We start from the raw sequence: 27,417 nt of genomic DNA on the forward strand, positions 1-27,417 counted from the left end.
GTCCAGCGGCTCCTCTGTAGATGTCTGCGCACTCAAAGGCAGCAGGGAGGGGAGGGGGTGAGGGCCGGTTTAGGTGATAAGAGCGACTTGCCGCTTGCTGGCTGTGCATTTGGGATGAAACGCACAACGGATGCTACCACAGCTTATAGTGGCTACTGGTGGCGCCACTGCGTCGGAAAGGGGAGAAAGAAAAAAAAAGTTATCGCGGGAAAGGTTCAACACCACGCTCTGCCATTTAGCTGGAATTTTTTTCAAAAACCGTCCAGTTGCGATAAGAGCCCTGGAGTTTGGCCTGAAAAGAGCTGTCACCCCAAATATGAATCCAATCAGTGACCTCCCTTCCCTTCCACTGACTGGTCTCAGCAGCATCGTCCACCGTGGTTGATGTTTATGTTCTCGTTCCCGCCTACTTCAACGCAAAATGATGACGTTTGTTGCGTGTCGATGACGTACGGTTCGAAATCAAGTCGCCTGGCCGGTCAGACGGCGGTCGCAATTGAAAAGAACGGCTACAATCCGGAATCAGGACGGCAAGCCCACGGGGCCTGGGTCGCAATTGAAAGGATCGGATCTGTGTCATTCAGACTGTCATGAAAAGATCGGAATTGGGCCGCTTAGGGGCAAAAAATTCGGAATTGGGTCGTTTCAGCCTGCAGTGTGAACGTAGCCTAAGCTATCTCTATTGATATTAATTTATCAGCCATTATAGATTCATTGAAGTATTATTTTTATACACAAAGTTCAAAGTGTATTGTTTTATTCGGAGAAATCGAGTTGAAACGATCCTGAGCCACAGTACGTTTTTTACAAGGAGCCATGGTAAAGTGCAATGAACTGACGCTGATTTCAAATCTTGGGGAAACAATAAAACTGGCCGGGAAATGTTCGGGATTCATTTCGTATTTGAAGAGAATAGCGCGCCCAACTGTTCAAAACACAAGTGGCATGTGAACCGTGGTTCAACCAGACGATGCATTTGGCGCGTCGTACGTCATCAACCACGTGATCTGCGCTAGTTGACACACGCCCCGAAACATTGTGCCGAAACACTCTGCTTCATGAAGGTGAAACACGCGCCGGAGCGTCCGTGTCAAACGTGCCATCCCTACATGTAAGCATAAAGTTCTGTTTTTCCCCCTCTATGATTAAATCTCCAATGCTGAACATCACGTTGCTCATAATCTGGTTTCAGTCAAAGTAGCTTCTTTCAGACTTGCCTAGCTTGAGGTGCCAGACTTAAGAGTTTAAATGTTTCAAGTTTTACAAAACACTGATGCAGAAGGAAACTATAATTCAATAAGGAGAGATCTTAAGGATGCTTAGAAAAAAACAACTTTATTTGTGATACAAAAAATGTGCATGAAATGAGTCCATAGTCTTTGGCAGTTAGGCTCTGGGCTGAAGGCATCCTGCGTGCTGGTGGGATAAGCTTTGACCAGAGAAGACTGGTCTTGATGCTGATGGTGATTGAGGGCCAGTCCGTAACGAAGGATTGGTTCAGGTGGAGGAAGGCCGGCAAAACCGTCTAAAATGTAGAGAGATAAACGTTCATGAACTTAAAAGCAGAAATGTGAATGTGAATGTCTGAGAAAAGAGTGAAGGCTAAATGGATGAGTGGTGTGTAGAGTGACCATTGACTAAAAACAACCCCTCCCTTCTCGTGTTCCCAGATAAAAAGTACAATTGCTTCCTGATATGGGCGCCGCCATGTTGAAACCAGTCGACAATGATTGGTCCCAATTGCTCTGTGTCATTGTATCAACGGCAAGTAACGTCGCCATTGCCATAGATACAATGACTCAGAGCGACTGGGCTCAATTGACTGGTTTTACCATGGCGGCGCCCGTATCAGGAAGCAATGGTGAGGGATTTCGCGAGAACCGGAGGTCAGGCATTTTCATTGGGTGACATCACACCTCGATTTGTCCATTGTTTTTACCGTCTATGAGATTGACTGCCATGAGAACCCAGCTTATCTGGAAGTGAGGTAGAGCTTCCTTGTTGAAATTTGAAACTGCACCAAAGCTTCACAAGTCTGGATTGATATTCAAACTGGTTTGATGGCAACAGAAATGACAAAAACATTTTTTAAATGGCTGCAGAACCGAGTTGGTTTATTCCAAGTAAGAGGAAATAGTTAAAATATCTCATCTGGAGCATCCTGAAAATATTAACGTTGTGTTGGTTAGGTTGGTGATCAGAAGATTATTAAAGGAGAAGAACTGAATGTTAAATCATCAACAATACATGGCATGTGTTAAAATTAAACATTTGAAGGTTTTTTTAAAGCTAGAAAAATTCAAAAACCTTAAATTTACAGATGTCTGGCTGGTGCCGATGATTTCTCTGCCTCCATGTTTCCAAAGAGACAGCACGAATCCCTCTGAGGAATGAAAGAATGCTTCAGCAGCTGACCAGCTGACGGCCGCAGTCTCTCCTCACTAGTTTGAGGGGAAAATCACAAGCTCAACAAGGTGCGAAACATTAAAAAAAAAGGATTTTAATTTGATGGGCAGATAAAGCTTTATGAAGCATTAAAGCCTTCTTGAAGCTTCATTTGCTCTAGCGGTACATCTACTGGACATTAAAAAATATCAGTTGGTATTTCCGCATCAAGGAAATGTTACCTTTCCGATTTTGAACAAGCTTAGAAGCTTCAAAACGGAATGTGACATCACTACTGTAAAGCTCACCTGATCAAGCAGATTTTTACAAAGTCCTTTGCATTCTGGGAGAATCCATCTGGCAAAGATGGCATCGACCCTCTCCTAGCGCCGATATAGAACAAAGCTGCCATCCTGTCCATGTGTGCAAGAGGGGGTTTCCCTGTGGCCATTTCAAAAACAGTGCAACCAACACTCCAAACATCGGACTTTCTGCCGTAACCTGACTCACTGATGACCTGAAGAGGGGGAAAAAACGTCAAGAGGACACTGAATAATTCAAAAGCAGAGGAAAGATTTTAAACCCACCTCGGGAGCCATCCAATAAGGAGTGCCGTGGACCGACTTGATCAGCTCTGCACTGTTACCAAATGTGCTGTTTAAGCAACTGAGACGCCGTGCACAGCCAAAGTCTATGAGCTTGATGACCCCTGTTGGCATCAGCATGACATTGTTTCCTTTAATGTCCCGATGAATCACCCTGTTCCGGTGGAGGTAGGCCACCCCTTCCAAGATCTGTTGAGTGTAGAGAGCCAGCACTTGTTCCGGCAGTGGTCCAAACCTGAGAGAAGATTTTTTTTAAAGTGGTGGCTTCCTAAAGAAATGTATCACAAAACACAAGAGGGACACCACACCAAGCAGACTGTTTTTTGTTTTTTAACCTGTGAATGATGCTGGCAATGGAGCCTCCTGGGATGTACTCCATGAAAATTGAGACCACGTGTTGATCAAGCGAAGTTCCCAGAAAGCCAACAATGTTGATGTGTTGGAGGGTTTTAAGTAGCTCCACCTCGATCTGAAGGTGACGGTACTCTTTCTTTGCTTCGTCATGATCAGTCGCGTTTAAGGTCACCTGCTTAACAGCAATCAGCTGACCCTGACTCGTGAGGCCACAGTACACCTGGCAAAACAGCAATCAGTTCAGTTTAAATGTTCAAATATGTATTTGGTGTGCGCACTTCTGATAAACCAAGAACATAAAACATGTGGTGGTTGCTTCATGGAATGGAATGGGTTTTCCTTGCTTGAATCTAAGCCACGGGCGGAATGTTGAAAAGCTCACTTCCTGTTTTCAGATGCCCGCCCATGCTTGGGTTTAAAGTGTCGGGCTAATTTTTGGTGTTTGGACGGGCGCCTTGTGGGACAGCTCTTTGTTTTTTTTCTTTCTTAATTCCACCTTTTCTTTGCTTTAGTAAGCTACCAGACCTCACTTTGTGAATGTTATGGACTCCCTGATCACGTCAAATGCATCAACATAGAGTGTATCTTCAGTGTCCATCTCTAACTTTAAGCATCCCTTTTCTACACATTTAAATGAATGTGTCTAACGATGGGAATTTATTTGTCTTGCAATAACAGCATGATAAGTCTGACTCATGGTGTGTTATTTACTCTTAAGCTACGTTCACACCAGTTTGAACGACCACTTCCAATGAAAAGTCTATGTAAATGTGCGAAAAGCATGTTCTGGGCTTACGCATTTAAAACTCTTGTGCTCATGTGCAGTTACGCACATTTCAAAGACCAATTTTGGGCTCTTCGTATAAAATGTGCAGCCACTGAATAGGCATTGCCAGTTATACCAGGTCAAACTTTGACCAATCAGGAACTCGGATTTGGTAGTGACCTAGGGATTTGGCTTATCTGGTGAACCCAGACATGTGCATTTGATAAACTGCAGTGACTCTTCTGACATGATGGTAATCCATGTCCATCAATGCAAGGACCCCAGCAATGAACCGAACCGTTTGCGCTTAGTGCCCAAATCGCAAGATTTGCACCGCTTCGACATCCAACTGTAGGTGGGGGTCATGCGCTACTAAACAGTAGAAGAAGAAGTCCCTCCCTGCTTTTCCAGTGTGAACATAAAAGGATAAATGGGCTTTAAAGAACGCGTCTCAAATTCCTGGTTTGTATATAGCCTTAGGGCACTAAGTGGGTTATTTATTTAGCAATGTATTCCTCTTAGCAGCATTGATATTATAAATATATATTATTTGAAAATGCAACACTGGGTCAAGGGAAAATGTTTGCAACTGTAAAAAGTCTTGCTCTGATTTCTGATGATTGATCGCTTAATGGCAGTGCTTCTGATTATCGAGATACTCACTGTGCCATAGGCACCCTTGCCGAGTTCTTCGCCTTTTTTCCAAGTGATGGCCAATTCAGAGCCCAGACGAGCATCACGGTTTACAGCAGCAGCCTGCAATGATAAAAAAAAATGCACACACAATGCAGATATCTAATAAAAGGGAAGTGATCTTTCAGCCCCAAACTGTTGAAAAATGTAAGGAAAAAAGTGTGTTTTGTTTCCATATAGACTTTAAGTGGCAACAAAAAAAATTTTTTTTTCCTTTTTTGTGCTTAAAGGTTTAATTTAAATGTATTCTAAATTAAATTTCTAGACAAAAACATCTTCAGTTTGAAGCAGCATTGCGCAAGTGTCTGTGCTTCTGAGATGGAGATGTGCAGGATCACCTCCCTCTCTCTGGGGCTACAGTTTGCTTTCTCATTATACAGACCCCAGCATTGTTTGCTGCGCTGTGCTGCTAAATGTGTTTGGTCCTTTCCGTGAACCAGTTAGGTTTCAGAGAACCAGTTAAAATGCAGGTTTGACTCTTTTTCTGAAGAGCAATTCACAGATAAAGTCGTAAAGCGAAAACTTTCATGATTATTTTTAAGGAGTTCTCATGTTTGCCCATAAAACTGAAATTTAAAGCTTTGTTACAATAGGTGTAATGATTAATCATTATTGATGAATCAATTGTTATTCCTCCAATCCAACCAGATCAATCAGTTGCTAATTGAATCGACCAAAACCATTAAAAAATTGTATCAAAATGAAATGAATCAATTGTCATCAGTACTGGAAAATACCATTTGGATTGAGGTACAGTAGCTTTATTTTCCTATAACGTAGAAACAACCAAGTGACAACCCAACGGACAACAGACGCGATGGCAGCAAAAACACAATATCTTGTAAAAAATGCAAGGAATCTGGAGAACTTCACCTGCACCGTTCAGTACCCAGGTATTTATCTGTGAGTCACACGGAAGTTTTGGCTAAAGATATCCTGGATCCATTTTTGGTCAATCGGATGGTTCAAAATGAATCAACAACCAATAGAATTGTTTCGTCAGGCAAAAAATTATGATATGAATCAAATCGTTGTTAAAATAAACTGTACCACATCTATTTGTTACCTTTTTGGTTTATTTACCTTAACAAATGTATTTAGTCCTGATGGAGCTTCTTGTTTACTCCGTTCAGAGCTTTCTATCCCCATGGAAGAATCCCTCTTATCCAATGAGATTAGCTCTTCTGCCAGACACTGCAGCAGGTCATCTGTGAGCGGGCCATCCTCCGCCTCGTCTAGAAACTTTTGGTAAACCTGTGACATGGGGGTGTGGCACCTGCTGCCGGAAGTCCTCGTGTCGATCTGTAGAGGTCTTGGAGATGATGCTGACTCCAGAACTTGACTGTGGTTTCCTGTTGCCGTAGCAACTTGCAGCTTGCTGGATGTTTCTGTCTTACCAACCGTTGACATGGTAGATAACTTTTGATTGGTGCTCCAACACTGATCTCTAACGTCACTAAAGATGTCACCAACGTCACCAACACCTTTGATAAATTCAAGTTGGGTGTTGACGGCTTCCTTTGACACAGCAATAAGAGGAGGTTTTGTTTTGGAGGGGCCAGGTTTGGCTTTACCTGAACTGGATGTACTTCCTGCAGGGCCTCTCTTGACTCTGTTTATTCCTCTGTTAAAAGGCTTTTCTTTGACCAATGTGACCTGCTCCTCTTTCTTCCTGGGTCCACAGTGCAATTTTCTCTCTTTGGGTTTCCCACAGGAGCTGGAAACTCTTAGGTTTTCAAACACAGGGCTGACGAACATCTCACGGACAGCTGCTTCTTCATCCCTTCTCTGAATCTGTTGAAACGTTTCTCTGTGGGTGTTCTTGTCCGCAGCTGACTTAGACCGTTGGGCTTTTTCACTTGAATGTGTCATTTTCTGCTCTTTTGCTGGTGTGAGCTGTTGATCTGTGTTGCTGCTAAACCTGTTGAGGTCAACTGTTTCACTCTTTGGCCGCTTGGCAACTTTAGTTTTTAAATGATCAGCTACGACTCTCGCCTCCCTACCAGTAAATTCAACATTTTCCAAGCTGTTTTTACACACTTTGATGTGGAAGGACTGGTTCATTTGATTGTTTTTTCTTATCTCAGAGTTCATGGTAGTTTTTCTCATTTTACTAAACTCAAGCTTTGAGTCTTTAATGTCCTTTCCTTGCTTGGAATCGTCAGCAGAAGAAACATTCTCAAATGTCTCTGTTTGCTGGTTACATCTTTGATTTCCATCTGGAACATAAATGTTGTCAGATAAAACTTCATGCTTGTCCTCCGTTGAAAATCCGGAAGTCTCCAAGTGTCTAGGAGATGTACCGTTCTCTTTCTGTACACAGTCTTGAGTTTTCAAGGGCTCTCTCTCAATCGAGTCTATCGTACAGTTTTTATTATGACGAACTTTCCCAGACTTTTTACGGCAGAGAAGAGGATTTTCTTTTACTATAAAGTCTCCTTCGAGTGTACTGGTCGATCTTCCTGGGCCATCTCTTGGATACATTTTTAAATCTGGTCTTGTCTCCTCAGCCAGATCTTTTTGAGGGGACTTAAAATCTTTTGAATGTTTCAAAGATTCATCCCAAAAGAGCCTCAGGTTTTTTTCAGAATGGGAATCCTTATAGATGTTCCTGTCATCCTCCAGATTCAGGGAACTCTGGCAGCTGCTGCCGGAGCAGTTCTCCTCACTGCCAGTGTTAGTAGTTACAGCATCCCTGCTTATGGGCTTCAGAGGAATGCATGGCTTAAGAGTTGGCAGAGTTGTGCCGTCTCTGGGTTTTCCACAAAGTGGAGTTAAAAACTTTGGCGCTCGGGTGGGCAAACCTGAACCAAAACCCTGTGAAGATCAAATGTACAAATAAATGAGCGGTTCTGACTGAAAACACAGGCACCTGCATCTTCATCCATCAAAATTAGCACATCAGTGTAGTCATGCATGTTTTCTTATGCCCAATCTTTCTATAATTAGTGAATCATTAATGCAAAAAGCCACACAAAGAGATTTTTGAGGTACTAATAAATATTCTGTGTGTTTGAGAGTTTCTAACTCAGTTATTTACACTTTAAACACACAATATGTTTGCCGTATGACATACAATGTATCTTAAACTATAAACATTATGTCACATTGTGTTTATGTTTACCTTATGACCATTTAGGTCTTGTTGAAAGCCTAAACCTGCAGGGGATAAAAGAAGACATTGATAAGTGAAAACCATCACCTGCTACTGACAAATGCATCACAAACTGAACTTAGGTACATTTTTACACACGGGTCTGAGTGTGTGCTCTGGTCTGTGTGGTAGTGCTGAGACACAGCAGTGGTTCCATGATGGTGGGGGCTGATCGGCTGAGCTGGCTTGAATCCGTCACAGACCGCAGGCTGTGTGATGGTGGGGACACACACTCCTTGCTCCGCCTATGAAAGATGCTTTATTTCAATGCGTGTTTAGTTTTATCATGTTTTACATTTTGAAAGACTGCAACTAGTTCTATTCTTGGGGTGGGGGTGCTGCTTTGGTGTGGCGGTCAACCTCTGATCAGAAGATTGGAGGTTCGGTACCTGCCCAAGTGCCCGTCAAAATGTCCTTGAGCAAGATACTGAACCCCACATTGCCTCTGGTGGATGTAGGTTGGCGACAGTGTAAATGTCTGTGAATGGGTCTGTGACTGTAAAGTAATGGGCCTTCAAAGCAGGTAGAAAAGCGCTATACAAGTATACACCATTTGCCATTTACCATCCGTCACTCCCCCGTGCTCATTGCGGAAATTGTGCAACCTGTGCACAACCTGTCAAATTGTCCTGGCACTGTTGTACACTGTTGTACACCGGGTACTTGAAAGTAGCGCCTGCATCTTAAGGGGAGTGCAGGTGTGTCTTGCTATTCTCTTGAGGCTCATGCAGCCACATCAAGGGAATTTATGTGCGTGTGTTGTATTGTAAAGTAGTGGTAAGGTTAATGGAATTTTCACGCATTTATGACGCATGTGATGTTGTACAGTTTCCTTATGCAAAACACTAGTCATTAAAAAGGTATTTGCTCCTTACTGACTGTGCATGAATCCTGCACGCACAGGGGGTGCAAGTAGTACCTAAGTGCCTGTAGGACACCTGTAGGATGTTCACAAGGAGTCCTTGGATGCAAGGAGTGTGCCCTTATCATGTGAACAGCACAAATGGGCCCCTTCTACAGTCCACATGATTTGGGGCGATTGGAAAATGAAAAAGTACGTTACCCTTGCTAGTGTGTTGTATAATTGTTTGCTACAATCTTTCACTTGCAGCATGCCAGTGGAAAAAATGTGCATGGATATTTTCATTGTACAGGTTCACTGAGCGGTCCACAACCTTGATATTTGGTGTGGTTCACCTGCATACCCCATACGGATTTACCCATTTTTCACCCGCACGCAGCCCATATCCACATGTAACCAGTAACTAAGGCTAAAGGGAAGGATTCCTTCAGTGTCGGCACCTGTTTCTGGGGGGCACTGGCTGGTGTGGGGTCCTAATACTCAGCAGGCTGGATGACAGAGGGGGGGCAGCGTGGTTCCAGTGTCTGGTGCTCAAACTTGGCAGACAAAACCCCCTGCTGAAGAGATGAAAATGATTCACGCAGTCAACATTTGAAAGGAAAAAAAGTTGTACAATTGGATCATGTGTGATGAAGGTACTGCTACAGGATTTTTTTTCTGAATGTTAATTTCATACTTTGGCATAAAAAAGACTTAATCTGCATAACGTTAGAACCATATCAAAAGCAGCAGAGGAAAAGTAAAACTTCCCTCTTTCTTGAGGTTAACTCCTTTACTGATCTATTAGTTTATGTCCTCTCTACAGTCCAGCAACACTTCACAATACATTCCTCACACTGAATAATTTATTTGCAATAGAGAATAACAGATTGATTGGATTTTAAAAAAAGAATATGTAAGGAATCCTTGATTTGAGATAATTTTAAGGATAGTGCTAACCATTTAAAAGTTGATGACTCAAAAGGACTGCAGTTTGTTGGAATTATATGACACCAAGTTTTTCATATATTGGGAAAGAGCTGTAAACGAAAAAGTCTGGAGCAAGATTGTGAGATTTGCACCGCTTTGACATTTTGCTCCAAACCTCTTCCAACTTTACTGTAGGAAGTGGCCATGCACTAGTAAACAGTACAAACAGAGAAAGAAAAAAGCCCCTCCCTTCAAGAATGCTTGTCACATGCCTGGTGTGAATGTAGTATAACTTGTTTCTGAAAAGATTTTGGGACATTTCTTGGTATTTTATACAATTCTAAGCTCTTCAGTTTGTTGCTTTGACCAGTACTTTAAAAAATTAAATTCTAATTAAAATAATTAACTCTTTCAAAAATCCCTAATATGTGTTTTCTCAGGCTGAACTTCATGTGAGAACTCTGTTGGTGATGTGTTTCTATATTTCTGGATGCCAGATCTATGAAATGAGAGTGGAGCTCAAAGAGCTTCCTTCTCCCCCGCCAAAGCTGAGGCTTGATTTAGTTGTGAGAGCTGCGCATGTGAGACAATAGGCTGATTCACCACCAGAGCCCTCTCCCTCCCCGTCTCTGTGTTTCCAGCCTGTTTGGGTAGAACAGACTGTCCTCTGGCCATGGTGACAGGTGCATGTGTTCAGGTCTGGGAGTGTAACCAGATAGTGCAGGTTTTCACTGCGACTGTGGAGCTAAGAGCCTCAGGATGACCAGCCCAGGGCAAGTGTGCAGCTTAAGGAGGGCATCACTCTGTTCCCACAAAATCTGTTGACTTTTTTTTTTAGTGTCCAGGATAATGTTCTAACACACTTTTTGGAGATATTTTTTCTTAGAATAAATGGTTTAAAAGGTGTGTGTGAAAAGAAACTCTTATCCTCATCCCTACCTGCTTCCTCTGTGGTTGGTTTGGCAGGTTTCTCTTAGTGTTTCCATAGTTTTTTCGAAACGGGCACAGATTCTCTCATCTGTTTGAGACACACAAACACAATGTTTTTTTTTATTGTTTGTTTTTTTTGCAGGTAAACACAGATTGGAAATTTTTTTATAAGGACAGAATTTCTATCTTTAAAAGATTCAAAAAATAGATAAAAGCCAGTAAACCTCAACCCCTTGACACCTGAATTTAGTTCCAACTATGAAAAAAAGAAAATCCACTTATGGGTTTTGCTTTCATGTAGACGCTAAATTAAGGTAAATTTGAGTGGTTTGATACATATTACACCATCAACAGGCATCAAAGGATTAATAAAATATTTACCTGCACAAACTTTTTTGCATCATACTGTAGTTTATTCAAATATAATTATCCAACATTACCTGTTTCTTAGCCTCCAAACTGTATGGCCTCCTCACGATCCTCAGATGTTCTCCTAATTTATGTAAGGTACAGTATGATTCTGTGGCTCAGGTGAAAAGTGTTCGCATGGTTTCTCAGCTGAGCTGTTTGGACTCTGTAAAAGACCACTCCCACCCAGACACGCCTCCCTCAAACACCCCCCCCCCCCTTCCCTTCAAAAGGTGATCCCTTCTCATGGCCTATACTCACATTTACAAGTCTCTGAGTACAGTGAGTGCCCTGAAAATATGCTGGACTAGAAGAGATTTCTTATTTATTTTCTTTATTATTTTTCTTTTATTGAAATTTGTTTTTGTTGTAAAACTACCCTTTCATTGGGGATCTGTTTATTTATTTTCTCACTAAACTATTTCACACGTAAATCTAGAAATTCAGGAGATTTTTCAGTTTTAAGTATTTTTAAACATTATTTAACATATTGGAACGGTGATGAAACTTTACCAAAATCCCTCTTAAACAATGAACAACATATAAAGACCCTAAAAGGGTCACTTGACTCAGTTCAGGTAAGAGTTCAGCAACACAAATGTGTTTTCGGAAATAGTCGCTGTTTAGCTAAAGAAGACAAAACATTTTTACACTGGTGGCAAAGAGATATCTCCAAAATCTTTGGTTGATGTACTTGCTGAAACTAACACACCATTTTGAAAAAACAGTCAAACATTGTGGTAGTAGTGTGATGATATGGGTCAGTTTCATAATGGAGACAACTTGCTCGATTAAATTGATGGCAAATATGTTATGGGTTATTTTTAAGGAAACATAATTTGTTGAAAGGAAAAACAAGGAGCAGTGGAAGAAAAGAAGATCAACCTGACTACTTCCTCATCCCTCTTTTATGAACAAGAGCCCCTCCTACTGGGTGTGTTAGTCAATAATCAAATTTTAAACCTAAAAAAAGGTATTGCATTAAATAATTTCCAAAGATCATTGTCAAAAATATAAAATAATCTATCCACAAAGGTAGTTTTGTCAAGTGAACTACATTTTTAACAAATAAGAGAGTAGGTCATGTGATGAGAACCCACGGCTAATCTCCATCTCCATTGGCTGTTCAAGACTTAGATGTTTTTTCGGGCAGTCATCAGTATGTCTCCCCCACCCCCATGGTCCTGCAAGGGAGCTCACTTTGGTTGACATTCTACAGATGGTGTGACAGATAAGAGCACGGCGTGGACCATGCGACTTCCAAAATCCTGTGTGGTTCCAGTGAGGCTCATTAGGAAAAACTCTTTGCACTGCTGCCTATTTGGGTCTCTTGAACTTACAGGGTGGTGTCAGGAAGGGCATCGGCCAAAATCACCAATGCAAATCAGGGATCTTTCAATATAAAACATGTCATTTTCTTTAAAGTTTGAAAGACAAAGACGGTGAACAGCTCTTGTTGTAAATGTGCTGCGGATACATTACAGGTGAGGGTGTGCCACGAGATCAGGTATGTACTTATGCTAGTGCTTTTCACTGCTGTCCATCTGTTTTCCTCTCAGCTCTGCAGCTGCTTCCATTCCATTCATGTGAACAAAGGAGCTGAGTGTAACACAAGCACAACAACAAATGCTATGGAGTGTTTGCACTGACATCACAAATCCAGCCATGATGGAGATTCGTACAGTACTCGTAAACATCGCATTCAAGTGAGTTTATCTTTGTACAAATTACCCCAGAAGCCAGTGGCGAATGGCAAAAAAACGGAACAGAAACATGAGTTATATAGAGATCGACAACCTCATCTTATATCTGCTGAGTGAAAAGATCAATAGATCTGTACAAATTTATTTCTAAGGCTTTCCGGTCAAATAAATAATGATGATGTGGCTCATTATCTTCAACCATCAGTTCTAGCATTCAGAGTATTACTCCTATACTAATGTACTTGGTTGGATAACACTTTAAAGTGGTCCCTTGATATTTCGCAGTCCAGTTTTTGTGGTGTCACTGTTTTATCAAGTGCAGTCTTTCTCATTTTTAATTTAGTCTGATTTGCTGCAGACTATTGTCAATCAGTTTCCTCTGTGCTGTGCCTCCTGTACCGACTGCGATCAGCTTCAAAATCAACATAACTCTTCGATCACAAGCAGTTCTTTGTTTTCATTTTCTAATACCTGACATATTTTTCAACGAAGGTTTGAACTTTTAGAGTTTGAACAAGAGAGAAGTTTGAAAATGAGAGTAATGATGCGCTTTAAAACATCTGTGATCCTACTTCGCAGATTAAACCTATCCTGGGTTATATTTTAGACCATAATCCTTCAACAAATGACACTGTACTAGTAATCCTAGTAGTTAATCGTTTTTTTTAAAATTGGCGTTTAATGAAAGAGTGTAACGTAAACAGTATTTGGTTTAACATAAAAATTCAAGTTATAACCATACCAATTTGTTTCTTTACAATAAATTCATAATTGTATTTAAGATCCCTTATCAAGGAAAACATGGATTCTGAGAAAACTGATGAGCCCTGAAGGGCTCTATTGTTGGACAGATATTACTGTTACAATGGGGGTTATGAATTTTGACGCACGAGGTGTATATTTGCATAAACCTCTTTTGTGTTTTAGGCAAAATTTTATTTATATTAAATATGTTTGCACATATCTGTATAACAGGAATTCTAATGTACTTAGATTTACGGTAACGTAACTCCAATGAAGTGAGGATTTGAACATGCTAGTCTTGGATTTTATTGGTCACATTTTTAACGTGTCTTAAAAAAGATATCAGATATTTAAATACAAGTGTTTATTCTTAGCAGTCACACTGTATACTTTAGCTAAACACAGTATGGAGTAGACACAGGATCTTGTGGCCCACAGAGTATATTTTCTAAGTCTCAAATGGGATCTTTTTTAAATTACATTTTTTCATCTGCTTCTTATTGGCAACAATAAAAAAAAAAAATACTCAGAAATGCAATTTTAAGCTTAGTTTTCTTGATGTATGTCCTCCATCATCAGAAAAATGCCACATGAGCATGTTAAAATATGATTTTCACTGGAGTGGACATTTGGCTCTCATTCTAATCAGGTGTTATATAACAGTCAGCTAGCTGAGAAAAACAAACATTACGTAATTTGTCACCTGAGAAATACAGGTCAGGTTACCGCTAACAGAAACCTTGACACTGTGGAGGGACCAAAACACTTGACTGTCAAAACAGCCGTGTTGTTTGTCGGGCATGTCTGCAGGTGGAGGCGAGGCCATGATTGGTGACTGGCATGGAGCGCTGCCTCCTGGTCACAATTGCGCATCGGATCAACCTCAGGGGGCCACGGCTTACCAGAAAAAGGAAAACTGGCCGTGAATTATGAAGGACTTCAACTGCCGTCGAACAAAAGCGTGTCATTTGAGTAGCGGCCCTTCAAAGTGGGCGCAAGAAACCTAGTGAGTGAGCAAGAGTCACGTTTCTCTCTGGTGCACAAATGCAAACTTTGAACAGGTCACATGACAGGGTTGGTTTTTTCAGCAGCACCCTGGAAGTTTCCACAAACCAAAATCTAATACTGAATGTCAATCATGGGTACCAGCAGTTACACTGTGCCAAATGTTTACCTTCAGTTAATGAGACTTACCTTTGTCATCTTGTTGTTATGCCTTTCAAAGTAGGCAGTTTGTTGTCGTTCTTCATCATGTGGAGCATCTGAGTTAACCTCTTCATCGATAGTTTTCACCTGCACTTGTCGCCCTGATACCCAAACAGTGTTCTCTTCAAAATACAGTTTTTTTCAGATTTTTTCTCTCCTCACCTCCATCGCTGCCAGGATTCCCGATCAATGTGGAGGAGCCAAAGACTAAAGGACTGCAGCTGTGAAAAGAGATCCAAAAACGTGTCTTTAGACTGGACGGTATGTTTGTGTGTGATGTTTATCTGGTAAGGAAGTCTCCAGATCCTTTCATTACCTGTGGGACCATGAGGAGGGCATGATGGGAAACCTTGCATCCCATGACGACAGCTTGCAACTATGAAATACATCACTAGGAAAATCTCTCAAGGTACCATTCATGTTACTTCACTGGCGTTTGCCAATCCCATCAGTTGTTTACAATAAAGCCAGAATAAGGCCCACCCACCACGCATAAAGTCTGACTTGAAAGTACAACCTGAAATTTCTGTCGGATTATTTGGTTTAAAAGAAACAAAAAAGAGTTATGACGTACTTGTGACAAACCTTGGAATAAATCCTTGCAACATTGTATAGGCCACTTTATTAGGCACACCAACTGTTCGTCAATGCAAATTCCTAACCAGCCAATCACATAGCAATAATCAATGCATTTGGGCATGTAGCATCAAGACCATATGCTTCAGTTTCAACTGAGCATCTGAATGGAGAAGAGGGGATTGAAGTGGCTTTGAAAGTGGCATGGTTGGTGCTGCCAGACGAGCTGGTCTGAGGATTTCAGAAACTCCTGATCTACTGGGATTTTCACCCACAACCATCTCTAGGGTTCACAGATAATAGTCAGAAAAAGAGAAAATATTCAGTGAGCAGCAGTTCAGTTAATCAATGCCTTGTTGATTAAAATAGGAAATCGATCAGGAACAGGTCCTCAGTTTGATTTAAAGCAGATTCCATGATTTGGAGAAATAAATGCTTTGTAAATAAGAAAATACCAAAAGCCAAGCAAAAAAAAAAAAACCATACTGGATGTTGTTAGCGTTTGCTGTAGCTGCACTGTTATGACACAAAGCTATGCAATCAATCTACACCTCACATGAGCCGCGACGGCCCAAATTTGAGTGGAAACACTCACCTGAATTGCCTGGACCATTTTAAACCGGACCGTACCACCACACTGGACCGTACCACTCAGTGGAAATGAGGCTATGGTATGTCCAAAAGGGGTTGGGCAGGACCAATGAGAAGTTGTATAAAAAATATATTTTTACTTTTTATTTGTATATTTTACCCGTACAGCTCAAGTTGAAATTGAAAATTATCACTTTGAAAATCCGACTACATTTAACTCTACACACTCCTTTGAATATTTGACACACGCATTTCTGAGACCCCATTTCATTTGCTTCATTCCTTAAAAACTGTTTCCGTTACTTGGTCCATGTTCTTCTGCCCTGTCATTCATCATCGTTCCACTAGAGGGAGCGGAAAGTCTCATCTACTCATCTCAAAATGGCTGCTTTCACAAACTCTCAAAAACATTTTTGGCAGGAAAAAAGTTGTACTAATTTTCAAAACTGCATGGTGAGACAAACTCATCTATTAATCATTTTTGTAAATGATTGCTGTATTGAAAGAATGCTAAATTAGTTGATGAAGAGTTCTTTTTACTATAGTTACACCATGTTAGAAATGTGTGGATCACATTTTAGACGGTGAGTAAATAAGGTGCTTCTTTCTTGAACAATCATGTCAATATTTTTGTATCTTAAACATTAAGAGCAAAACCTTACCAAATAAGCCAATGTATCAATAACTGACATTGATATAAAGAAGGATGTTGCAAACGTTTTTCTGGTTTTCATCAAACAGTTTTTAAAAACCATCTTAATCCCCCAGATTTTCTGTCATTTCTATGGCGTAGTGGACTTCACAGGGTCAAAACAAGATATCCATAAATTCCAAACTTTTACCATCATATTACCACAAACTGTCCTGTGATGTTCTGAAACACTTCAGTTCCCCCAATGAATCGTTTGGTCTAAGTCTTCTAAGACGTTGTTCTTACTCTTTCTTTGTTCAGCCTTGTCTGTAATCCAGCTCGACCCAGAAGCTGCTCTCCTCCGTTTGGTCCAGCCGGAGCAGACAGAGTTTGGTGTTTGGTCAATGTATCATGAAATGTTTCCATTTCAGTGCAGGTGGGGTAAGGTGCTACACAGTAAACAAATTCCTGCACAAAGTTAATTTGTTGCATCACAACACAACTAGATAACAAACTCAAGTTTGGTGCACAAAAAGGCTCCATGTATGTGCATGTTAACAATCTTAAGGCCATGTCACACAGCCACTGAGCACATTTGGCGCATTTTCCACATATGAAATTTCCATCTTTCATGATACACACGTGATCTACATCAGTCAAAGGTGTTTCTCCCTGTTTGTCATTCGTGGATGTGCGCAGATGTCCTTGGAGTCTTTTTTGAAGTCTTTACGAGGTTTCAGTTTTGAGGTGTTTTATTCGTCTGTTGAGAATTATACAGTTTACATGTATTTTACATTGTTTACACGCAATGATTACATAAATCTTACTCAATTGTGCATGATATTAGCGAGATTTGTGGCTTTCCAAGACCGTTCCACGTATGTCTAATGGACTTTTCATGCATGTAGCATCGATGTATGACTCTTATATTTTGTATGCGGCGCACATATGAAGTTGAAATTACATAATTGAAACATGGATTACTAATGAACTGCATATAAACAGTGCAATAAGCACACACAGTTCAAGATCTGCCTTGATTTCTAGTTCTTTTCGTGGTTCATTCGTACGTCCTCCGTGGTTCTAACGTGGCTCGTTCGTGGTACATACCCCGTATTTTCCGGACTATAAGTCGCTCCGGAGTATAAGTCGCACCAGCCCAAAAATGTATTATTAGGATACAGTATTAGGATACAGTAGGAAAAAAACACAGATAAGTCGCATTTTGACGGGAAATTTATTTGACAAAATCTGGGACCAAGAACTAATAAGTTCCACAACCTCATATGACACAATCATAGCAGACTGTTTATCTCATAATTTCACAGTAATTCTTTCTCAAACCTATTTATTTATTCCTTTCATGAAGCATCATTGGCCAACTAATACTCTGTTTTCATCCTGTATTTGTAGAAACAGTTGTCATTTTTATTGCATTTCTGAATTTATGAAATCATTGGAAAATAGAATATTATGTTGTTAGCCTTCAAGATCTTACTATAAAAAAAGTTTGCTGATTCTCTGAGTCCCTTAACATACTCTTAACACTTAACATACCTCATACATCAAATTGACCCAGGAACATCATCTCTGTTCCTCACAAATGAACATAACAGGAGGGTTAACAATGTATTTATTTCAATTTATTTCTAATATAAGTCGCTGCGGAGCATAAGTCGCACCCCTTGCCAAACTATGAAAAATAGGGCGACTTATAGTCCGGAAAATACGGTATTTAAAAAAATTTGAAAAAGACCACAACTTTTCTCACTTTTTGCATGTATATTTACGTGGAACCAATTTTCATGTGTGCAATATTTGAAAAATGTGTGTAGTGGCTGTGTGCCTCTGGGAAATGACCGGAAATCTAAAAGTAAATCAAACAGTGAACCCTTTGATTTTAGTGTAATAATTGGGCTTGGGCTGTTACTTAACTTTTTTTCTGTCCTTTCAAAACCACTAAAACAGAAATTGAAAACAGATTTCCCCTTTTACCTATATTTACCACTTTCTTTTGAAACAGAACTTAGTTTTTTATGTTCTTTTTTTCTTCCCACTTTTCTTGTATGTTGATGCAGTGGAAATATCAAACTCTAAAACTTCCAGCGACAATTGCACTGGAGGAGATAGTTAGCTTCCCTTTGCTGCCACCTGCTGCCTCACTTCCTCCCTCCACTGTCAGACTAAAGAAAAGAAGGTTGTGACTATAAAATTTACTATAAAACATAAGCTAACAAAGATGAATTGTACACACAAATGTGGGGAATCAATAATCTAGTAATTAACTCAGTTTCTGTTATTCCAGGTTCATTTTACATAAAGTCTGGGAAAAAATTCCTCAACATGAAGTTTTTGCAGAAACTTTGTTTTGTTACGTGAAAAATTCTGAGTGAGTGGTTGTGATGGCTCATGCCGAACACAAAATCTGCATGACCAGAGCAGGATCTGGTGGTGTTTAGAGTAAATCAGCAAATTTCAAACTAGTCAGAGAATATGTGTTTTTCATTTTCATCTCATGGGGATTGTGTGTGTGTGTGTGTGTGGGGGGGGGGGGGGGTAGATGTGTGTGTGTGTGTGTGTGGCAGGTGAGGGATCCTTTTTTTTTTCCTGAAATCATCTGCATTGGTTTTTATTACAACGTAAATTTCTAAATTTCTTAGGATGCGTTTTTTGAGTGCCAGATGAGTGGAGCCAACAAAACGTGCTTTTCTTTTTTTCACCTATCCGCCCATTTTCAGGACATTGCTGGGTTGGGTGGACTAAACTCCAATCAGAATAGCCACACTACAGTAGTACACACTTGGTGTATAGATGTCCATGGTTTTACTCCAGGAGGTTTGAAAACAAGCAGAGTTTGGTCTTCAATGCCCACCCCTGGACTAGGTCAATTGTCAAAAAACCTACACAAATGTAACTTTCAGATACTTTCTGTGATACACTTATGAGACAAAAGCTCAAAACAACCAGGTGACATAATGAGCACATATAAGGATGTGGGTGTTGTTTTTTTAACTGTATACTTGTGTTGCCATAGTGCCAGATTAAATTTAACTGTGAATTTCTAAGTGAATCTGTTTCCTTCACTGCTGCCCACAGCTTGCATGCTGCTGTGTTCATTATAAGCCATGCTGCCTATGAGAGTCTATGAAACTTTCAGCAGGCTTCAGCTGCATGCAGCAGGTGGGATGAGTTGTATAAAAGTGTCTATCCCATGATGCCCTGCTCCCCCACTCTGACCAGTGGCGTGGGCTGGCCTGGGTGATGTCACAGCTGTATAAAGACCCCCGCCGCCTGGCCGGCAGCTCTGAGCAGAGTCAGCGTTCCCAGCCCGAACGCCTCGGCTGGAGGGACTGCTGTCAGTGGGAAAAGCAGAACTACACGGCGCTGGCCTGTAGTTTTGTTTTTTTTCTGAAGGGGTTCCTACGCGACTCAGCTGGCTTCATCTGGACTTTCTGACCCATTTTCTGGATAAAGGTTGCAGATCTGCTGTAAACAGCCCTCCTCTGGGCACCCACCCCCCACCCCCAAGGCATCCTTGTGCAGACAAGTAAGTGAAGTGTGTGAAGTTTTCCACAGAGCCGGGTGTGGCGGTCTGACAGTGAACAGAACCCACTTGAGTTTTAGTCACTTTGCAAAGGTCAGTGCTGGCTGCGGCTCCCCGAAGTCAGAGCTGGCAGCCCAGAATAGCTGTGAGTGCATCAGTGTGGCTCCTAGCTGGCTGCTGATTGCTTTTTAAGGGAATCATCAGCTGCAGGGCTATCAGCTCTCCTGTTATGTGGCCCACATGGTGGCTGTCAATCAAACTAGGGCCTGCTATTTTTATGCCTTGGCGTCCGGTTAGTTAAACCCCCTCCCTCCCCCCCCTCCAAGCCAACAAGGCAAGGTGATTGACAGGAGCAACCTTAATGAGGCTCTTATTTTGGAGGGGAGCAGTTGGGCTCTTTATTTTTAGATATTATAATCTTAGCTGTTTTAGCTTTAGAGATGAAACCTGCTTAACCCTTGTGCTATCCTATGACCCCACCCTCACATTGACGTGTTCTCCCTACAATGACAAAGGTGGATAAAGGTGGAAAGATTTTATATATTCCATGGACACCAGTGAAGATCACAAATCATTGAAGAAAAAAGGTTCAGCGCACTGTCTAGTGGGTCTAGATGACCCCACTCCCAATGTTAAAGTGCCTAGCTCAAGGGTTACGAAACGGTGGCGTTATGCTAACGGTGCAAACAATGGAGCCCAGGTGAAACTTCAGAGCTTTAAATGAGCAAAAGTGAGAAAAGACTTGATTAAGAATTGCAGAACAAATGAAGCAGCTGGTATCTGCCGTTCACTGAGCTGGAACAGGAGGTGTGAAATGTTCTCAACGCAGAAAGCTTTCTTCAAAAGAACATCCTGGAGTTCGGTGGACTTTGGGCTGGAATGGGATGTGTGTGAGGATAAATCCAGACCGTTTGCATAGATATCCTACTTAATTTAGCCGGCTTTATATCTAATCTGCTTTGATCGAATTCTTTTCTAAAGCTCAGCATTCAGGTTTTTTTTTTCAGATTTGGGAATAAAATCAAAGTCCTCATCCTCTGGTTCTGTGACGCAGCTTTGCAAACAGCTCAAATCTGTAGACAGTTGTTAGACGTATCCCTTCTGGGGTCGCCACAGTGAATCAGCTTCGACTAATTCGTACAGGTGCTTTGGCAGATATTCTTTTGCCACAACCCTGTATTTTATCCAGACTGGGGACCGGGCCAGGAAGACCCAGACTAGGGCCCCCTTGTGGCAACATAGTGAGACAGAAGAAATGAAGGGTCTTGCCTAAAAACCCACACTGGATTCATTTCATCGTGCACCCTGGGAATTGAACCTTGATTTGCCATGCGACAGTCCTACAGGAAGCCAACTGAGCCATCCAGCCACTAGCTCAAATGTGAAGATTATAAACTAAATTAACTCTGTTAATTTACACATTTTCCGCATATCCTGTCAGTGTTTGCTACAGTGAATTAACTTGCAAAGAGCATTTTGAATAATTACAAATAAAAAATTTAATTCGTCGTTTTATACACACATCTTGGCCAAAGTTTTTTTTGTTTGTTTTTTAGTAATTTATTCTCAAACAGTCTGAAACACGTCTCCCTTAACGAACATGAAAACTCACCTGAATCTGCACAACCAAGTCTTGAAGAATTTATTTAAAATTAACCTCTATTGCTACAGAATGTTAAAATCAAGGTTCTAAATGTAAAATTAAACTTGAAATTAAAAGCAGCAGAAAATGTTCGCAGAGCTGGGAGACTTACAAGTCTTTTCTGAAGCAAGGTTTTTTGACTTTTTTTTTTTTTTACGGTGGACTCAAATGTGAAGGGCGCCATCTTGAGTCAGAGTGTGTTATTGAGTGGAGACTGGCCCTCTTTATGCAGAGGCCCAGGGTTGTCAGGATCCAAACTTTGAAGGGCCGGTGTCCAAGGTGTTTTCCAACCAACCTGCCATTGAGGCTCCCTATTGGCTAAACACTCTTGATCCAGGTAATCAGCAGCAGCTAAGACAGGATTTCTGGAGAATCAGCACCCTTGGGTCAGATCAACCTTTGTTATTTCAGTGTTTCCAAGCGTCAGCTGTGCCCTGATGAAGTCCCATTAGTTGACACATCCCTTGGGGAAGCGGTTGGAATGGCTCAACCCCCCAATCCAGCCCCAATGCTGAGTATCAAGCAGAGAGGCTTTGGGTCCCATTTTTAAAACCTTTGGTTTGACTTGACTGTGGATTTGAACTCTGGGTTGGCCAGCCCTGGTCTTAAGCTTTCATACTGCTGCTGCTGCAGAACCTGTTGCCTCTGACGTTAGAGCTGTGAGTTGGTGGAGTCCCTCTGGGTTTAGCCAAAATCAGTATCTGAGTTAAAGCACTCAAACAGGGCCAGTTAAGGTCTGTTCCAACCCGAGATCTTTGGTATCAACCTAAAGATTTCCTGTAAGACATCAAGCCTAACAGCTGGGAAGTCTGTGCTGTTTTTGTACTTTTTCGACTGTGCCGCATGAAGAAAAAAACTTCTATTTGAGCAGAAACGACTTTCCTACAGCTCATTCGAGTGACTCCACGTTGCATTGACCCAAACTGATCATCATGTTTCTTACTGCTGCAGATTATAGCTACAACTCAAGTTCTATGCAGAACATGAGATTTGTTTTGACTGGGTTGCGTTGACGGTGAAGTGGTCTCCATAGCGCCTCCTTCAGGGGCTTTCTGCCACAACAGTTTCAGCCTTTTTTTCCCCCCGCCAATCTGAAATTCTCATCTGTTTAAGAGTTTTAGCCCTGCCCAGTTGGGTAAAGGATCAAATGTTTACAGAACCACCAGACGTTGTTAGATAAAGGAAACTGTGTAATAAAATGGTTCTCACAAGGCTATCAGATCTTTATTTTAATCTGCAGATCTAGATGGAGCGGATACCGGATGGTAACAGTTTCGTTTGTTGTCCTTCGGGAGTCTCACACTTTCTGCATTGTGTCCTTTACACTGAAAGGGCTAAGCGTCTACAAGAATCCTCGTCAGGATCTAAAGACTGCTAAAAACGCAATCAAAAGACTGAAATCCGAGATCAGGACTGAGTCAGGGTCTGACAGCTGCTCACACCTGCCCCTAGAGACCCTTCAAAAATAACCCCAGCAGAGTGACTCTGTCAGCCGGTGGGCTGGCGGAGAGGAGCGGAAGTCTCTACAGAGCGTCTGAGGGGAAACTCCAGCATACCTGATGGCTTCAGCAGAGATTAGCTCATCAATCACATGTTATGATAGTTGTCTTCTTTAGAGGACATCCCTAAACCTGAATATCTACCAACCACTTCATACAGGAATGAATTCATTTTAGTATCTACAGAGGACATTAGGGGCTTCTCAATTATACCAAATGTTAAGAGATGGGGCTCTGGGAATTGTAGTTCTTATGTGGATTCACACTATTTTGGGTTAGGGTTAAAAAAGAAAATAGGCTTCATTCTTTAGGATGACTTTTAGTCTGGTATAATTAGCCACCTTTTGGCAAAGCTCTACATATTCTCTGTGGTTCAGATCAGACGACTTTGCTGCAGTATAACGCAAAATCAGGAATTATTTCTGTGAATAAACACAGTCTCTCTGGAAATGAAAACCAGACAGATCTGTCTGTTTGTGAAGGACCATAACACTCAAACGACTTTTCCCGTTGCTCGTTTCCTCTACTTCAGTATACAGGCTCAGATACAGCCCTCTGTGAACAACCAGCTTGCTATTATAGTTTCACCCTCTACTTTTCAGGGTGTCCGTAACAGTCTTTTAGAGTTCTGGCCAGGCTGCAGTCCTGGTCATGGTCATGCTCAAATTGAAGCAGCCTGAAAGACCATCAAACACTCAGGAGACCTTTTTCTTATTCGTGATATAATTAGTATGATACGGTAATTTTCGAAAGTTTAAATAATAACTTTAAATAATATTTGTGACTGCAACAAATAAGATTTTAATTTTATATTTCAATTATATTAAAGAGACATTGTAAAATATATTTAAATGTGTGTAATTAGAATAATGTGCCGAAGTGCAATAATGTTTATGTGCAATGCCTGTATGGATAGATAGATAGATAGATAGATAGATAGATAGATAGATAGATAGATAGATAGATAGATAGATAGATAGATAGATAGATAGATAGATAGATAGATAGATAGATAGATAGATAGATAGATAGATAGATAGATAGATCTAGGCCATTTCTAGAGAAATACCAGGGACTCAGAGAAGAACTGGATAAATCATGGAAAGTGAAGGTGACAGTGGTGCCTGTGGTAATTGGAACACTCGGGGCAGTAACCCCCAAGCTGGAGGAGTGGCTACAAAAGATACCTGGAAAGATTTCAGACCTCTCAGTCCAGAAAAGCGCAGTGCTAGGAACAGCTAAGAAACTGCAGGACCCTCAAGCTCCAAAATTTTAGACAATTTAAAATAAACGTGTTTAATTCCTGAAATTATAATCTAAAACTGCCTGTGTGCTGCCTGCTATAGTGGTTGCAACAAGGTAGGAAAGTTATTGGTGATTGGTTAACTAGTGTAAGTCCATGTTATCCTCTGCACCTCCACCCATCTTTGGACGCTACCGAGGGCAGCAGAGCTCGCTCCACAACACAGAGAGTGGCAGAGCTCACTAAAGCGGCCCCTGGATGTTTGGCTGGCCAGCAAACAGAGAGTCGCTGCAGGATGGGGAGGCGGCCTGCTCGGGCCTCCTGAACCTTATCATTTTTTTCTTATTTTCATCGAGACAACAATAAAAAGATCCTCTAGCTACCTCAAGCTAACCTCACTTTCACTGTCATTCACACCTCCCCCGCTAAGTCTGTCTCTCCTAGCCCCGCCCCTTATTTTGCATTTTTCAAATCTGGGCTGAGTGACGTCAGCCTCCAACTGTCCTGATGTGTTACCCTTGAAAACACATTTGGATAACATCAGCCAATATGTAATTGAGAACATAAATGCCCTGATAGATCAAGTCAGAGGAGTGGACACACTCAACTATGTGTTTCAGTTTACCTGTAAATCTGTGTTTTCATGAACAGGAAGTGGGATGTGAGTTGTTTTTTAGTATATGGATCCTGCTGTTGTTTTTGATTACTGAAGTATTTGACTGTTTTGTGTATCTGCAGGGTGCCAAACAACATGTCAACACAGGCGCCAACGTTCACACAGCCTCTACAGAGCGTTGTGGCACTTGAGGGTAGTGCCGCAACGTTCGAGGCTCAAGTCAGTGGTAAGGAAGCTTCTGAAAAGTTCCCCTTTAGGATTAGTTCTGATGTTTTGTCTGTATCATCTGACGTCATGCTGTCTTACCCAGGTTCTCCAGTTCCTGAGGTGAGCTGGTTTCGTGATGGCCAGGTTCTTTCTGCCGCTGCTTTGCCCGGCGTTCAGATCTCATTCAGCGATGGCCGCGCTGTTTTGAGGATCCCCGCCGTGACTGCCGCACACAGCGGGCGCTTTTCTATCAGAGCAACCAATGGAGCTGGACAAGCCACAAGCACTGCTGAGCTTCAAGTCACAGGTGAGCTAAGTCACCTGTGAACAAAGAAACGTGTTTATCTTCTGTTCTAATAAATAAAATCTGCTGCTATTGGTCAGTTCATTATCAGGCTCATCCCACTATTCCACATCAGTTTTACTAGTTTAAAAGTGAATGAAGTGTTTGATCTGGTCACAAAGTCCAGCAGATTTTTTTATTTTTAATATTGCGAGAAAAAAACCTCTGAGGACATTTTGCAGCATCTTTTGAAATACCACAAATCTAAACACATTTAGGTCTAAAAACTGTCCGTCTTTTGAAAGTGGCATCTGTTTGGCTTCCTCAACAGCTAAAGAAGGGATTTTCAGGTTTGTCGTCAAGAGCCGTCATGGACTTTCTGGGGACGGACAGTCAGAAACCAGTGATGGTCTCACTGAGGCCTATCTAGCTCTAAATTTATCTGTCGCTGGCTCTTGGGGGGAGGGGGGTGTATGTCAGTCAGTCAAGTGATAAAACCGATTTAGATGCAGCGGCTGCAGCATAGCTTTCCTTAACAGGAGTCAAGCATTGTCTAAACTGTGAGCATGTTGAGGACTCATCAGTGGTCAAACAGACTCAAGAGTGGGGGTTTTGAATGTTATGGGATGTTTGGCATCTACCAGGTAAAACGGAGATGAAGAGGGGGGAATCATAAAAAAGACTGTACCAAAGATGCTTAGATTGCTTCATTTTTATAGTCATAACTGTTCTCACGGGTGGTTATGGGCTGTCTGTGGGCAAAAATCTGTACGGGGCACGCAGGTGGTTTACACAAAACGTCAAGATCTAAGACCGCTCAATAGACCCATAGAGCCAAAATGGTTTTATGAAATACAAGTTATTTTCACAGCTTATTTTCCTACCCGTAAGTAGGACGACTTTATCTCTGAGGCACCTCCTTTCTCTCCATGTGGGTGCCGCCCATTTCATGACGTCATCCTAGAGCCGGCCTCGGCTGCGAATCTGTGTTTTGCCCACGAAAACAAACAACAGCCAAACTTTTACAAAAATGGATGTGCATATTGTACATATAAAATGAACGCCTTTTGTTGAGACTCACTAGCTCCTCAGAGAAAGTCGATGTGTGTGTTAATCTGGGGGCTGCAGACTCTTCCTGGAAGGGGATAGGTTTTTAGAGGAATACTCAGAGATGTGGGAATGGATCAAAATACCGTGCTTTTTGTGAAGAAATTACAGTATAATACACTTATAAACTCAAAAAGTTGATTTTGGATGATATAGCTCCTTTAAAGGGAACAAACATGAAGACACATGACAATGAATCAAACAGAAGAACTTTTATCAGCATGCACTAACTAAACCAAGAGTACAAAGGCTTTACTCTTAGCTCCAAATGATGGGGGTCAATATTAAACTAGAGGTATGGTGCTGAGACCAAAACTAGGAACAAAAACCTGACATCCATGAGACTAAGGGTTGTGTAACAACTGGTTTTGGTCGGTTGGTTCTGGTCAAAGCTCCAGGCTGACGTCTGGTCCATTGTGTTTTTCTGCAGCCGAGACAGCGCCACCAAACTTTCTTCAAAGACTTCAGAGCTCTACCGTGAGGCAGGGCAGCCAGGTGAGGCTCGACGTCCGGGTGACAGGCATCCCCACGCCTGTGGTGAAATTCTACAGAGAAGGAGCTGAGATCCAGAGCTCGGCAGACTTCCAGATCCTGCAGAACGGAGATGTGTACAGTCTGCTGATTGCCGAAGCCTTCCCAGAGGATTCTGGGACATATTCTGTGACGGCTACAAACAGCAGCGGACGGGCCACGTCCACCGCTGAGCTGCTGGTTCAGAGTGAGGATCACCAGTTCTACCAGGTCTTTAGCCCGTGTCAA

General features: G+C 41.6%; 2 protein-coding genes across 22 annotated transcripts in view; one reads left to right on the plus strand and one right to left on the minus strand.

Annotated features, from left to right (window-relative positions):
- Positions 1 to 1,314: 1,314 nt before the first annotated feature.
- Positions 1,315 to 11,261, minus strand: map3k19 (mitogen-activated protein kinase kinase kinase 19). Of its 2 annotated transcripts, none has more exons than XM_011489968.3 (12): positions 11,099 to 11,261; positions 10,668 to 10,746; positions 9,260 to 9,376; positions 8,057 to 8,202; positions 7,928 to 7,962; positions 5,887 to 7,620; positions 4,774 to 4,866; positions 3,326 to 3,564; positions 2,973 to 3,225; positions 2,694 to 2,902; positions 2,319 to 2,441; positions 1,315 to 1,525 (listed from the first exon to the last, which is right to left on the minus strand). In XM_011489968.3, the coding sequence occupies exons 2-12, from the start codon at positions 10,712 to 10,714 to the stop codon at positions 1,498 to 1,500; spliced, it is 3,024 nt and encodes a 1,007-aa protein (XP_011488270.1). In that variant the 5' UTR covers positions 10,715 to 10,746; positions 11,099 to 11,261; the 3' UTR covers positions 1,315 to 1,497. The 2 variants fall into 2 exon arrangements, with proteins under 2 accessions (XP_011488270.1, XP_020568902.1); XM_020713243.2 differs by having other exon boundaries at positions 2,308 to 2,441; positions 11,099 to 11,260.
- An 8,560-nt stretch (positions 11,262 to 19,821) lies between these two features.
- LOC101168333 (titin) overlaps positions 19,822 to 27,417 on the plus strand; it is a 198,335-nt gene continuing 190,739 nt past the window's right edge. For 17 of the 20 annotated variants that reach the window (XM_023950682.1, XM_023950697.1, XM_023950696.1 and 14 more), the window contains exons 1-4: positions 19,822 to 20,064; positions 25,184 to 25,287; positions 25,372 to 25,575; positions 27,089 to 27,376. In XM_023950682.1, the coding sequence (XP_023806450.1) occupies positions 25,197 to 25,287; positions 25,372 to 25,575; positions 27,089 to 27,376 (583 nt within the window). In that variant the 5' untranslated portion in view covers positions 19,822 to 20,064; positions 25,184 to 25,196. The remainder of the gene's footprint in view (positions 20,065 to 25,183; positions 25,288 to 25,371; positions 25,576 to 27,088; positions 27,377 to 27,417) is intronic. The other 3 variants (XM_023950699.1, XM_023950700.1, XM_023950701.1) reach the window with 1 other exon arrangement.

The sequence above is a fragment of the Oryzias latipes genome, chromosome 21 (genome assembly GCF_002234675.1).
Source record: "Oryzias latipes chromosome 21, ASM223467v1".
Classification (NCBI taxonomy): Eukaryota; Metazoa; Chordata; class Actinopteri; order Beloniformes; family Adrianichthyidae; genus Oryzias; species Oryzias latipes.

What these genes read in the sequence shown, in the direction of transcription:
- map3k19 (XM_011489968.3), bottom strand. Translation starts at nt 10,714, where the DNA reads ATGGAAACACTAAGAGAAACCTGCCAAACCAACCACAGAGGAAGCAG. An exon ending in CAGAGCACACACTCAGACCC is followed by an intron (nt 7,963 to 8,056) that starts GTGTGTAAAAAT and finishes TATCCCCTGCAG; the next exon opens with GTTTAGGCTTTCAACAAGAC. An exon ending in TCGGCACCAGCCAGACATCT is followed by an intron (nt 1,526 to 2,318) that starts GTAAATTTAAGG and finishes TCTACATTTTAG; the next exon opens with ACGGTTTTGCCGGCCTTCCT.